Source organism: Perca fluviatilis, chromosome 5 (genome assembly GCF_010015445.1).
Source record: "Perca fluviatilis chromosome 5, GENO_Pfluv_1.0, whole genome shotgun sequence".
NCBI classification, from domain to species: Eukaryota; Metazoa; Chordata; class Actinopteri; order Perciformes; family Percidae; genus Perca; species Perca fluviatilis.
In genome coordinates, this window is record NC_053116.1 from 6,573,214 (window position 1) to 6,587,552 (window position 14,339).

Sequence of the window (14,339 nt, forward strand, 5' to 3'; positions counted from 1 at the left end):
AAGTATCTGAACTCATAAGTTAAAACTCTGAGATGATTTGAAAAAAAAAAAAAAAAAGATGAAATGTTCATGATAAGATCAGACAGGATTTTCGGAGTTTGAAAGTTTCTGTAATACAGCCTCTTATCTTCATTTCAGGGCCTATCGGGGCTCTTCATGCAGCCTCAACTATTTGCCAAATCATGGTTATCTCCACACCAGGGCCAAACAGGGCAATGTGGATGTGTCTGCTGCTGAAGTGGTTTGTAAGAGCAGCGATAACTTCAGATTAACAAACCGGGCTTTATATCTTGTTCCACAGACATTTTGGATTGACCCCGGCTCAGATAAGCCCCGTTCTGCCCCGATGTGGAAACACGGCGGCTGATTGGTTTATTGAGGGCAGTGAAGCGCAGAGCTGCAATTCACCAAAGAGTTTTATTGCCTATTCTGCTCAGAAATTTATGGGATCTTTTCAATTAGTACGGTCACTGCTGTCAACAGACCAGTTGCTCTGTGTCTTGTCAGCTTCGTTACAATCAGACAAATGCACTTTGCAAAAACAAAGGCAGCCTGTGAGGACAGAGCTGCTGGTCTGGGACCAGCTGAGGAAGACGAGACAATACTGAGAAATAAACGTCCCTCCTTTAACAGCTGATGATGATGATGATGATGATGATGATGAACTCTTAAAGGAGAAGTGTCTTATTTCCTAACAAATGCCATGAAAAGACCTAACAACAATGAAGTGATCCAACTAACAAGGGTTGTGCACTTAAGGTGACTAGTATGAGGGGCCATCTGGGACATTATTCACAATTACCTCACACGCATACAAGTGAAATGCTCTCACACATACTACTGAACTGCTTTCATATACACTACTGAAAAATGATACGCTCACATACTATACTGAAACCTCACACAAATACAAGTGAAATGCTCTAATATACACTACTGCAACGCTGTCATATACACTACTGAAACGCAGTAACGTTGATTTCAGTATAGAATATAAGCGTGTGATTTTTCAGAAGTGTATATGAAAGCATTTCAGGTGTGTGTGTGTGTGTGTGTGTGTGTGTGTGTGTGTGTGTGTGGGAGAGCATTTCACTTGTATGCTTGTGAGGTAATTGTGAATAATTTCCCTGATGGCCCCTCATTGGTCAGAACCCAACAAGATGTGGAACAAGTTACCAATGGTGAGAGGTAGTCTAAAACTTAACTTAATACACATTTCTGTTCTGGCCCTTAGCTCGTTAGCATCTCTATGCTTTGCCCAATGGTTGATTCAGGAGCACACAGTTTACAGGTAAGCCTTAAAGTGATGGTTCGGAGTAATTTCACCCTAGGGTCCCTTTGCACCATGATCTCGAGCCAAACACCCCCCCAGAAGCTTTTTTCACCTGGGTCGAACATTGGGAGATTAGCGTAGCGTAGTGTTATCAGCTGAATAGCTTAGCGCAGAGGCTAATGGATCCGAAGTGTCTCTTAACATTACCCCACTAATAATGCCGAAATGATACCAAACGTCTACAGTAGTACAAATAGGTTATGCACTCATAAAACGATGGATTGTAAAATTTGTATTACACCAGAAGTTTATTAAATAACACTTGCCTGCTGGCTTCTGCTCTCTGCTGCTGCTGCTGCTGCTGCTGTTACTACCGGCGGTAAGAGTGCTTAGGGACATCTACAAATTACAACACCGAAAAAGAGTGCAACCAAAATATTTATTAATTTAATGATTAAATAAGGTAATGTCTCCAAACTTACCTCAATTATTACTTGTCTCCTGCTAGTTATACTACAGCACTTACTTTAAAAAATAAGTTAAATTAAAAATATTTTTGTTGCATCTCTTTCGATTGTTATTTTAATAGTCCCTAAGCACCTACATCTTGCAACAACAACAGCAGAGAGCAAAGCCAGCCAGGCAAGTGTTATTTACATAACCTTCTGGTGTACTTACAAACTTTACAATCCATCGCTTATGAGTGCATAACCTATATATACTAGTGTAGACCTTTGTATCATTTCGGCATTATTAGTGGGGTTATGATGAGAGAACTTCCATCCATCTTCGCTAAGCTATTCGCGGCTAACGCTACTCGCTAACTCTCTACGTGAAATAAGCTCTGGGGGTGTTTGGCTCGAGGTCATGGTGCAAAGGACCCTAGGGTGAAATTACTCCGAACCATCACTTTAAGCATGTGAACGACTTAACAAATCTATTGTATTTTAATGCAACTTTCCTAACTCCCACACTAAGTAGTAAGCACTAAAAGAAGCTAATGTTTCACAGTTGTTATGGTATTATGCAATAGTCTGCTTGCACTCATGTATTCCCTTTTTCTATAATAAGTGTTAAATGTCCAGTGCTTCTTCTCATCACCACTAAATCTGACTAATCTCAGTACAATGAAACCTAACAAACAAGTTAGCTGACATAGGATTCAAGTCATTGCTTCAGTGCTGCAGTTACTTTAATTTGTGGTGGTTTCCATCATATTCTTCCTAAATCTATATAGGTTGTGATCATTTTTCTTTTTTAAAGATTATTTTTTGGGCATTTTTAGGCCTTTATTGACAGGACTGCTGAAGAAATGAAAGGGGAGAGAGAGGGGGGGAATGACATGCAGCAAAGGGCCGCAGGTCGGATTCTAACCCGGGCCCGCTTCATCGAGGAGTAAACCTCTATATATGGGCACCTGCTCTACCAACTGAGCTATCCGGGCGCCGATAGCTTGTGACTTTGCAATTTTCCTCGTTGGGCGTAGACGGTGAAAGGTTAACCTGCACGTGACCCAAGTGTGCGCAGTTTGGCTGCTTATCAAACACAGCCCTGTGATGACAGCCTCCCCTGCTTTCTTCACAGCCATTGGATGAAAGTCACATTTTTAGGGAAGCGTCTGTCCTGCATGGTTTGACTTCTGACAACTTCTGTAAAGACAATCACAATCCAGGACATTGTCTCAATATGCAGGTCAAAGGATGAAAAGAGCTCCATCAAAAACACATTAGTGAGACACACTGTTGCACTGGGTGACATGTTCCGTCATCACCCTGAACAAATCCCATGAAAAGACCTAACAACAATGAAGTGATCCAACTAACAAGGGTTGTGCACTTAAGGTGACTAGTATGAGGGGCCATCTAGGACATTATTCACAATTGCCTCACTTATTTTGATTTAATCTCATGTACACAATAGTTCCCAACTATTTACTTTTTTTCCACTAGGTCTATTTGTTTAATAAAAGCTACAGTGCCCAGCTGTTTTAGCAAATTACTAAGCCTTACTGTAAAATAAATCCTATATATTAACTAGGGCTAGATCCGAATATTTGTTTGACTGGTAGGTATTCGATTTTCAATTTTGGGATTTGAATATTCTTCTTTTTTAAACGTGCATGCAGGCTGAAATTTCCTGTGGTGTTTTGTCGGTATTAAGCCGCAAGCCGCTGACTAATTTATGCAGCGCTACGTGGTCCATCTCTGCCAAGAATGTAGAAATATTGAGGTACAAGCGAGCAGTCGGACGTTTGTAGAAGTCTGTATGGTTACACTGTAGCAGCCTGGGGACGTTTTCAGGCGATTTGATGAAGGTAAAGAAACAGTAGTACGACCGTTCATAACGTTAATGTTCTAGTGAGGCGCCGGCTGGCTGAGCATTCAACCACACGCGCTGCATCGGTCATCACTCGTCAAGACAGTCGGGCAAAAATGCAGGTCTTTCCATTTAGCCTATTTTGAATCCCTGCAGCAAAAGTTACTGTAAGACCGATTCACCTTTTCAAGAAAACCCTACGGTGGACGAAAATCATTAAAAAAAAATCAGCAGACTTGTCAGTCCGTATTGCGGCGGAGAGTCCCGTTAACGTTACTCTAAAAAGGAAACATCGCTGCCTCTATCGCTGCCACAAAAAAAGTTTTAAACACCATGAAGGTGAAAAAAACGAAAACACAAGCAGTGAACTGCCCGGGAGTTTGTGTAACAACAGGTGACTGTTCGAATGTTCACTGTTGATAAGTACAAAAGCTGAGAAGCTCAAAAAATGGTGTTTGGTACTAGAGTCCGGATCGGGCCGAATTTTTCTGTCCGAGCCCGACCCGAGCCCGACACAGTTAAAATCTAATTTTTCTTCCTCATACTAATGACACATGTAGGCTATGTTTGTTTGTGTGGAATGCCCGTTTTTGTTAAGCAACTGTAGGAAGGTATACGGAAATGTCAACAGATGAGCGCATCAGCGCACACGGGGCAACAAGCGCACGTTAATCAGCTGTTAAAATGTTCAATGGGTTAACCTCTCCTGATCGCTTCGTTTCCGACCGTGATCACAGGTAACCAGGGGAGACTGGTTACCTCCAGGGTCCACGTTATAAAATGAATAACCACTAACTCTGCTCCGGTAGCATCTACAACACGTCTGCTTCCTCTTTCGCTATCTCTCTTCTGCCCACTTACCCCACACACACACACACACACACACACACAGAGCTCTCTTAAAAGGAGCCGCAGCACCATTTTACAACAAATGCCTTATCGCGCTGATATGACCAAGCCGACCCGACCCCGACCATAATTTCTAAATATCTGTCCAAACCCGGCCCGACCCGTCGGCCTCGGGTCGGGTATCCATGCCTTATTTGGTACATCCCTAATATAAACTGTTTATTTTTTTCAATATTTTAGTTAACTTTAGAGTGCCCTGGTGGCTTAGGGGTTAAGACACCACAGGTCCCCTGGTTTGAATGGAGCAGGGACCAGTGTTGCTCCTAATAATTTAACAGAGAAACCAAAAGTTTTACTAGGAACCAATGGGCTGGGTAGGGATAGTTGAAAAGTTAAAATGGACTAAAGTGTCGTTGGTTTTGGTCTTCTCACAATGAACTTTCATATGTGACACCTTCACAATTCTTAGAAATGCAATTATCCACGTAAAATCTGTTTGTATTTTCAAACAGTCCTAAGCCTAAAGAGGAAGTCATTTGGCCCCAAAATAGGCCACAAACACCTTATGGTTTACTCTGCCTGATTTGTTCAAAATGTATTTATCCTCAACATTAGACATGGATATGAATATGGATGGAGCCTTCTGTTCATACTCTGCGTTCATTTAGTCCATGTTTGTGCATGTTTTCTGAAAGCTTGGCGACATGGATGAAACAGAGCAGTACTGAGGGGGGAAAACGTGGGGCAAGCGAAACGAAGACATTGATATGTACAAGTATGCAGAGTGTGTGCACAGAGAAGAGAGGAAAAACCCCTTGGGGGGGAGGTAGTGGGGGGGTGTTAGGAGCTTATTTGAACATCTGTCTGATTGTGAAGCAGGACAAAACCTCAGCACACATTTTTCTCTTGACAAATACAACCAAATAATGTCGCTTCGAGCTACTTTTATAAAGACCTCTGAGCGCTTTGTCTCACAGTCTCTCATTGATTACAGGAAGGTCATGATTTTTGAGTCAATGCACAGAACATTTATTGTCCTGGGGAGATTGCCCGGAGCGGCACAGAAAGCAGTGGAGAGGACATGCAGAACACGCACAGGTAGCCTACCAGTCAGAAACTGATACTCAGCATGAGGAGCGCATAAAACCACCTTCCAACAACAGTCCTGTCATGTGTCACAGAGTGCTGCTGCTGCTGGTGCTGCTGCAGAGACAGCGTCATGTAACTGAGAGAAATTTTTAATGACAGGAACAAACAAAAAAACTGAAAACCCTGCGGGTCTGAATTCTTTGCAGAATTGTCCATCTGTCCTGGAAACATATCGCGCTTGGGTCATGGTGTTAAAAGCGCTGTTAGTAACGATGGCTCGCAATTAATTGGCTGATGATGAGTTACTTATGATGTAATCTCTCTCGCTCTCTCTCGCTCTCTCTCTCCTGCACTCAGCGAGCCCTGCCTTCTCTCTCTCTCTCTCTCTCTCTCTCTCTCTCTCTCTCTCTCTCTCTCTCTCTCTCTCTCTCTCTCTTATCCCCACCTCTTTCTCTGTCTTTCTCTCCTATCCTAACCAACATGGCCGCTAAGTCGGATGGAGCAGCGGTGTCTGTGGAAGATGACAACACGCCCAGGAGCCACTCGGAGCCGGGGATCCCCGCCGCCCGGCCCCGCTGCAGCGCCGCCGGCGGCGGGAAGCCCTACACCCCGCTGGACTGCTGCTGGGTGCTCTGCGCCCTGCTCGTCTTTTTCTCCGACGGCGCGACCGACCTGTGGCTGGCCGCCGACTACTACCTGAGGGGCGACTACTGGTGGTTCGGCTTGACGCTCGTCTTCGTCGTGGTGCCCTCCGCCGTCGTCCAGGTCTTGAGTTTCAGGTGGTTCGTGTACGACTACTCGGAGCTGAGCTGCGGGGACGGAGCAGCGAGCGGCAGCCGCGCGGTGGCGGCAGGCGCGGCATGCGGAGCAACCACGGCGAGCGACAACACTTTAAGCACCAAGGACAGCGAGCAGCGCGGTGGCTGCGCGGCGACGGGGAACGCCGCGAATGCTACCCCGGTTTACACGTCCTCTGCCCCGCCTGCGACGGTCGGGAGAGTAGGGCCCCCCCGGAGGTGCTGCACCGTCTGCATGTGGGTCTTTCAAACCGTGCTTCATGTTCTGCAGCTGGGGCAAGTGTGGAGGTAAGACCGCTGGTGTGGTGTGGGGAACAAGAGTTTGGGGTGCGTTTGGTGCGTGCGTGCGTGAGCGCGTGTGTGCATACGTGCTGCTGTGTGTTCAATACGTGCACGGTGCACATGCGAGCATTCCCAACAGGACAGTGCTGGAGATGTGTGTGTACGTTCTCGCTACGTGTGCGTGTGCGTGCGTCCATGCCCGTTCATGTGCATGTGTGTGTGTGTGTGTGTGCGACTACCCCCCCGAAATATTACCTGCCCTTCTCATCCACACTGGTGACAGAAATGTGCAGAAATCGACCAGGAAAGAGTGCGATTCTTTTTTTTTCAGAGCTGAATTTGTAGCACAGACTTTCACACAACAGTAATAGTAGGCTACAAATATGAATTTCTCTACTTCCTTACTTTTTTTGTGATTAAAGATGTAAAGGTACGGACATTTCAAAAAGGTTAGGACCCACATTGCATTTTGCTTCATCCTACTCCTTTTCGGATAACAGTATTTATTTATTTAGCTTATTCTTGCTTTTTCTTCAAGTGTTTATTTTTTTTGTATAAAATCCATTCAATCGAGCTGACAGGTATGTTATCAAAGCTCTCCTTCTGCTCTCCATGGCTGCTGGTCATGTTAGTGATCTTGAAACTGAATCTTTTTTCTTCCTCCACACTCAGTGAAATGGAATATATGTAAATGAGAGGATGCCAGGGCAAAATCTTTAAAGCAGCCTTCCACCCTCCAAACCCATCCAAACTAATGTCCTCTCCTCGTCAGATATGTGCTCCGCTTTGATTCACATTCCTCCAGAGCCACGTTCACTTGATGTGAGACAACGTGTTGACTCTTTCAAACATTGGGAAACATAATTAACTATCAGGATATACTGTACTTCGGGTTCACACGTCATCAAGTTGTCAGTTCGGAACACATGCTGTGTACAGTATGAAACGTATCCAGTCTACATTTCAATGAAAATCCCTAGGAAATATCTCTAATGAGCAATAACATGAAAGAAATAGGAATTACAACTTGATGTACAAACAAAAAACTCATGTTTGCGTTAATGCAGGGCTGCTTGGTTATGGACAACATCACAATCACAATTATTTCGGTCCATATTGAAATCCTAATTGTTTAACACGATTACACAACAATGAAACAAATCAACAGTGAAAACACCTGGACATGTGAATAGTCCCTACATGCTTTTCCTGTTTGAACTTTTTGAATTCCTCTTCAGAACACAAGACAAAATAAGAGTTTACTTGCCAAACGTATTGTACACAAGAACATTGTTTTTGTGATTGTTAGGAGCCGAAATAGCGATTTAAAAAAACCTCCAATAATTGCCAGCCCTGCCGTAATGACACGGATTAAGTATTATATGTAGCACCCAGGCTGTCAGTTCTGAGCAGTTTGGAGACTGATTCAACACACTGGGGGACAAGACCGAGACCGAGCGTTCAGTGAGATTCAACTGTCATATAAGTTCAGTCCTTTTGATTTAGAATAGTTTGAAACAAGTTCAGTCCTTTTGGATTTAGAATAGTTTGAAAGAGTGTTTGTAAAAGGAACAAGGGAGCAACACATGTTTAACCCTTGTGTTGTCCTCGGGTCGAAGTTGACCCGTTTTCAAAGTTTTTAATATCAGAAATATGGGTTTCTTTGAACCAAATTGCCCCAAAATCACATGGATGTACTGTACGTTGTATGGAATTTAAACATTTCTAAGAATTTATTTTTTCACTGAAAATTAGGCCCTTGGGCTGTGGGAACATAGGGCTGTGGGACCATTGGGCTGTGGGACCATTGGGCTGTGGGAACATAGGGCTGTGGGACCATTGGGCTGTGGGAACATAGGGCTGTGGGACCATTGGGCTGTGGGAACATAGGGCTGTGGGACCATTGGGCGCTGGGAACATAGGGCTGTGGGACTGTTGGGCTGTGGGACCATGGTAAGCTACCATGGAACATAGGGCTGTGGGACCATTGGGCTTGGGAACATAGGGCTGTGGGACCATTGGGCTGTGGGAACATAGGGCTGTGGGACCATTGGGCTGTGGGAACATAGGGCTGTGGGACCATTGGGCTCGGGAACATAGGGCTGTGGGACCATTGGGCTGTGGGAACATAGGGCTGTGGGACCATTGGGCTGTGGGAACATAGGGCTGTGGGAACATAGGGCTGTGGGACCATTGGGCTGTGGGAACATAGGGCTGTGGGACCATTGGGCTGTGGGAACATAGGGCTGTGGGAACATAGGGCTGTGGGACTGTTGGGCTGTGGGACCATTGGGCTGTGGGAACATGGGGCTCTTGGGAACATAGGGCTGTGGGACCATTGGGCTGTGGGAACATAGGGCTGTGGGACCATTGGGCTGGGAACATAGGGCTGTAGGGAACATAGGGCTGTGGGACCATTGGGCTGTGGGAACATAGGGCTGTGGGACCATTGGGCTGTGGGAACATAGGGCTGTGGGAACATAGGGCTGTGGGACTGTTGGGCTGTGGGACCATTGGGCTGTGGGACCATTGGGCTGTGGGAACATAGGGCTGTGGGACCATTGGGCTGTGGGAACATAGGGCTGTGGGAACATAGGGCTGTGGGACCATTGGGCTGTGGGAACATAGGGCTGTGGGACCATTGGGCTGTGGGACCATTGGGCTGTGGGACCATTGGGCTGTGGGAACATAGGGCTGTGGGAACATTGGGCTGTGGGAACATAGGGCTGTGGGACCATTGGGCTGTGGGAACATAGGGCTGTGGGACCATTGGGCTGTGGGACCATAGGGCTGTGGGACAATAGGGCTGTGGGACCATAGGGCTGTGGGAACATAGGGCTGTGGGAACATAGGGCTGTGGGACCATAGGGCTGTGGGAACATAGGGCTGTGGGACCATTGGGCTGTGGGACCATAGGGTTGTGGGACCATTGGGCTGTGGGAACATAGGGCTGTGGGACCATTGGGCTGTGGGAACATAGGGCTGTGGGACCATTGGGCTGTGGGACCATTGGGCTGTGGGAACATAGGGCTGTGGGACCATTGGGCTGTGGGACCATTGGGCTGTGGGACAATAGGGCTGTGGGACCATAGGGCTGTGGGAACATAGGGCTGTGGGACCATAGGGCTGTGGGACCATTGGGCGTGGGACCATAGGGCTGTGGGACCATTGGGCTGTGGGACCATAGGGCTGTGGGACCATAGGGCTGTGGGACCATAGGGCTGTGGGACCATAGGGCTGTGGGACCATTGGGCTGTGGGACCATAGGGCTGACCCCATAACCCTAGAGACGGAGACAAGTCTGAGAGAACAGAAAGGACACGAGACCCGGACCAGACTTGAGTCACGCGGCACCACAAGCGTTACAAACGATGTAACGTTCTGCAGTAGCTTTCAAAAACACACAAATAGCCATCAAGTAGTTACGTTTCAGTAACGATAAAACATTGATCTTGAATATCAAGTGTTTGTTTAGCTTGATTGTGTTGTATCAATGTGAAAAACTGTTAAAGGAAGTTGCGTGTTTTGTCTTATCGTTCCTTCAAGTTATGTCAACTTTAAGGAAGGAACAGAGCATGGTTTATGAAATGGGACCTTTTTGAACGTAACTTTTTGCCCCTTCACCAGGGAGGTTAAAGTTCAAAAACATTTAACCTTAAGGATAAAACTTCTCTCATTGTAGTCTATATCTAAGACTTTCCACTTCCGGGATTGCCCCGTTGCAGCCGGAAATAAAATGATTTCCATTACCTACAGTTCCTTTTGTGTTGGAGTTTTAACCTCCGGTGGATTTCTGAGGACTATGGTTAAATGCTCCTCAGATCTCTGCAGGGTAAATCCAGACCACTAGCTAGACTATCTGTCCGATTGGAGTTTTCTGTTGCACCGCTAAAACAACTTTTGAACGTACATACGTTCCACCAAAACAAGTTCCTTCCCGAGGCTATTTTCCAGCGGCACCGGGGCTCCGTGCAGCGCTTACCGCCGGCCAAGACGAATGTGATTGGTTTAAAGAAATGCCAACAAAAAAGAGCATGTTTTTTACTCCCATCCCGGAATGCTGTGTGGACTAGCCAGACCTTCCTCCGTAACTGACTGTAATGATTTCCACCCCTTAGAGCAGGAGTGTCAAACTCAACTTCCCTAAGGGCCACACTAGAAAATGAGAATCACAACCAGGGCCAGACACGTAGAGTTAATTGACATGCTTTTATTTCAGAGTAAAAGTCAAATGTCTTTGATTGTATTTTTGCATGGCTCATATAGTCTTCTCACTTACAGTTTGCTCGACATAAAACCCTAAAAAAGTCAGCAAGAAACTTGATCAGCCATCGTAGACTTTAGCACGTCAAATAAAATAAAAATGCATTGTGAACCAAAACTGATAATGCGTCAGGGTGAGTAAATGAAACCGCCCCCCGCCCCGCTGAAGTGTCCTCGAGCCCGTTAACTCCCTGACCTCTGACCTCTCTGTGATGGTAGAGAAAGAAGACAAGAAAACGCTTTTTTTAAAAAGGGATGTTACATCAAATATACAGAAATAGAGCATGTGGGTATTGACACCACCATAATTGCATGCAGACTCAGTAATGAACTGCATTAATGAACGACAGTAAGTTGCTGAGAGCTGGAGAATGAGAATGAGTTGGTTTTAATGCGATAGTCGCTGCCGGGAGAGTTGGGGCGGTGTTCAGGGTGACCGGGATTTGAGTCCGACTCCATGTTTTTAAATGTGGCGAGCTGAGATTTTAGTTTTACCTGCAGCTGAACATTCTCATTGCAGTTTTTTCCTCCCTCCATCTGACCTGCTCAGCAACGTGAACGGCAAGAGGTCTCGTTTTCTCGATTCTCAACTGGACTCCAGGATCAAATCTTGCAGCGTGAAACTGAGACGTGAAATGCGTTTTAATTCTCAGAGCTGGAATTTGTGAGCTCGGGTCAGTCACCGAAGAACATTTGGCATCGTTTTGCGTTGTAGCAGCTCGGCAGAGTATGAAAAAATACACAGGAGATCTCAGGTATTTCGGATACCTTTTTTGTTGTGACTTTCCACCCATCGGTGGGGCATCTCATTATGCGAATGTGTAATCATGTGAGTCCTCAACAAAAACGTGCTGAGTATTGTAAAGCAGTGTTTCTCAAATGGGGGTACGTGTAACCCTAGGGGTACTTTTGGAGGACTGCAGGGGGTATGTGAGCTATTTAACAAAATGTTTAATAGTTACAAGAACAGAGAGAACATTGTTCCTCTTTATGTAGAATTTTTTTTTTCCTACCAAAAATGTGACATTTGTGTCGCCTTCTTTGGACCTAATCTTGCCTTCCTTCCTTCTACTGTCCTTCTACTTTTTACAAGTTTCTCGCTTTTATCTTCTTATGTCACTCTCTTTGAAGTTTTTGATACTATTTTGACCTATTCTTGCCTTCCTTCCTTCTTTCTACCATGTTTTTCCAAGTTTTTGTCTCTTTTACAGTGTGTGTCTCTTTTTCTAATTAGCATTTCAATGTTTTTTTCAGTTACAAGGCTGTTGTTTAGATAAATGGACACGTTGTCCTAGCTTTTGCAATATGAGTATTTGCTGTCTGTCTTTTTTTTTAAATCTTTTATATTGTTTTAATCTTAATATCTCTGTTGCGGGAACATTTTGGCAACATTTAATAGACCAATCTATTAATTAAGAAAATAATGGGCAGACAAAACTAATTGTTAGTTGCAGTTTGTCCTTAGTTTCTGCAGTGTAAATGTGATTTAATCTGTCTGTCTGTCTGCCTCAGACTCTCTATTTAGTCTGTCTGCCTCTCCTCCCTCTCTCCGGTGGCGGGAGGTGCAATGCAACATTACAAAGTCTAATTTTGGAAATTTGGAATTGGAAATGAGAATTAGGTGATAGAAAATTAAATGAAATATTTATTACAACAGAGTACACCTTGGTGATCTACGGTACTATAGGCTTGGAACGTATATACTTCATGCGCTTAATTACTCAAATCCATGCGATGTTCTAGTTTTTTAACAATTTATGTGTTATAATTTTTTTCTTGGTACACTACCCTTATGTTTAAAGAAGTTCGCCACCCCATAATAATTTTATTATGAGGTATCCCCTCCTCACATGTTTCGTCTGTCAGAGTCATACCGCCTTCCTCGTTCTATCCCCCTCCCTACACACCACATCTACTCGGTATTGAAGTCTGTATTAAATTTGTTTGGGTGGTAAGTGATTGTATTTCTAATTGTTTATGTTTAGTTCAATATTGTTTTTATTTGTTAAATTTTTGTTTCAATTGTTTTTAAATTTTTGTTTTCAAAGTATTGTTTTCTAAAATTGTTTTCAATTATTGTTTTCAAATTTTTTTTAAATAATTTTTCAAAATTAAATTGTTTCTAAAAAGTTTCAAAATTTTGTTTCAAAATTTGTTCAAGCTTTGTAAAGTTCATTCTTTGTATTTGCATTGCACTTCCGGCCACCGTACTCTCCACTTCCGCTACCTCCTATAACAACAGTTATGTACTGACTGTCTACTGGCCCACTGTTTATTGCTTACACTGTTTACACTGTTAACTGGCTATATTAGCCCATATGCACAACCCCTCCCTCCCTCCTTCACCCAGCATGGACTGAGGTCTAACTTAATACTTGAACAATGGCCGAACCCTATTACTTAACACCTCTAATATTGACTGTTGATTTGTGTCCGTCCTACTGTCCACTTTATTCCCTTATAATGCCCACATTTAATGCTGTCTTTTTTTAAACTTTATCCTTGCACTGCTATAGTTTTTATATGACTATGTCTACACTATTCTCTTATATTGTCCATATTTAATGCTGGTCTCTAGACTTTATCCTTGCACTATTGGACTTATTTGCACTACCTACCATGACACACCCTCTCATAGAGGACCTTACCATGCAGACTGAATCACAGGGTCAGTCCCTGCCCCGTCACTGCAAGCGCCTCATGCTTAGTACATTCATGTGGATTTTTTATTTCATGTTTTCTTTTATTGTCCATATTATTCATGTGGATTTGTTATTGTATCATCCTGTTTATGATGTATTTGTACACTCACCTAAAGGATTATTAGGAACACCCTACTAAAACCGTGATTGACCACCTTTCGCCTTCAGAACTGCCTTAATTATCCGTGGCATTGATTCAACAAGGTGCTGGAAGCATTCTTTAGAAATGTTGGCCCATATTGGGAGGATAGCATCTTGCAGTTGATGTCATTCTGACATTCAGTTTGGAGTTCCGGAGATTGTCTAGACCTGGACCACACCCCTAAATGCATTGAAGCAGCTGCCATGTGATTGGTTGATTAGATAATTGCATTAATGAGAAATCTTACAGGTGTTCCTAATAATCTTTAAGGTGGGTGTATGTTGTGTGTGATGTCTTTAAGCTACTGGGACCTTGAATTTCCCCTTGGGGATATATAAAGTATCTATCAATCTATCTATCTATCTATCTATCTATCTATCTATCTATCTATCTATCTATCTATCTATCTATCTATCTATCTAGTGAAGTTGATAGATAGTCGGAAGTATTAGATGCATCCAGTACTGATCCTGACCTCCCTGGGGCCCTAAGCAAAATTCTGCTAAGGGGCCCTCTACCTGACCCGTGATGCCGTGAGCTATGTAAACCATTTGCCATTGCCACACAGTCACCAGTTCACCTGGGTCTGTGTTGCTAGTACTTGCTGAAGACGGCTGTGCTGTTGT

General features: G+C 44.2%; 1 protein-coding gene across 1 annotated transcript in view; it reads left to right on the plus strand.

Moving 5' to 3' along the window:
* The first annotated feature begins 5,972 nt into the window (after positions 1–5,972).
* The window catches only part of xkr7 (XK, Kell blood group complex subunit-related family, member 7), a 104,726-nt gene continuing 96,359 nt past the window's right edge, over positions 5,973–14,339 (plus strand). Inside the window, exon 1 of the mRNA XM_039802013.1 lies at positions 5,973–6,612. Within this exon, the coding sequence (XP_039657947.1) occupies positions 6,008–6,612 (605 nt within the window). The 5' untranslated portion in view covers positions 5,973–6,007. The remainder of the gene's footprint in view (positions 6,613–14,339) is intronic.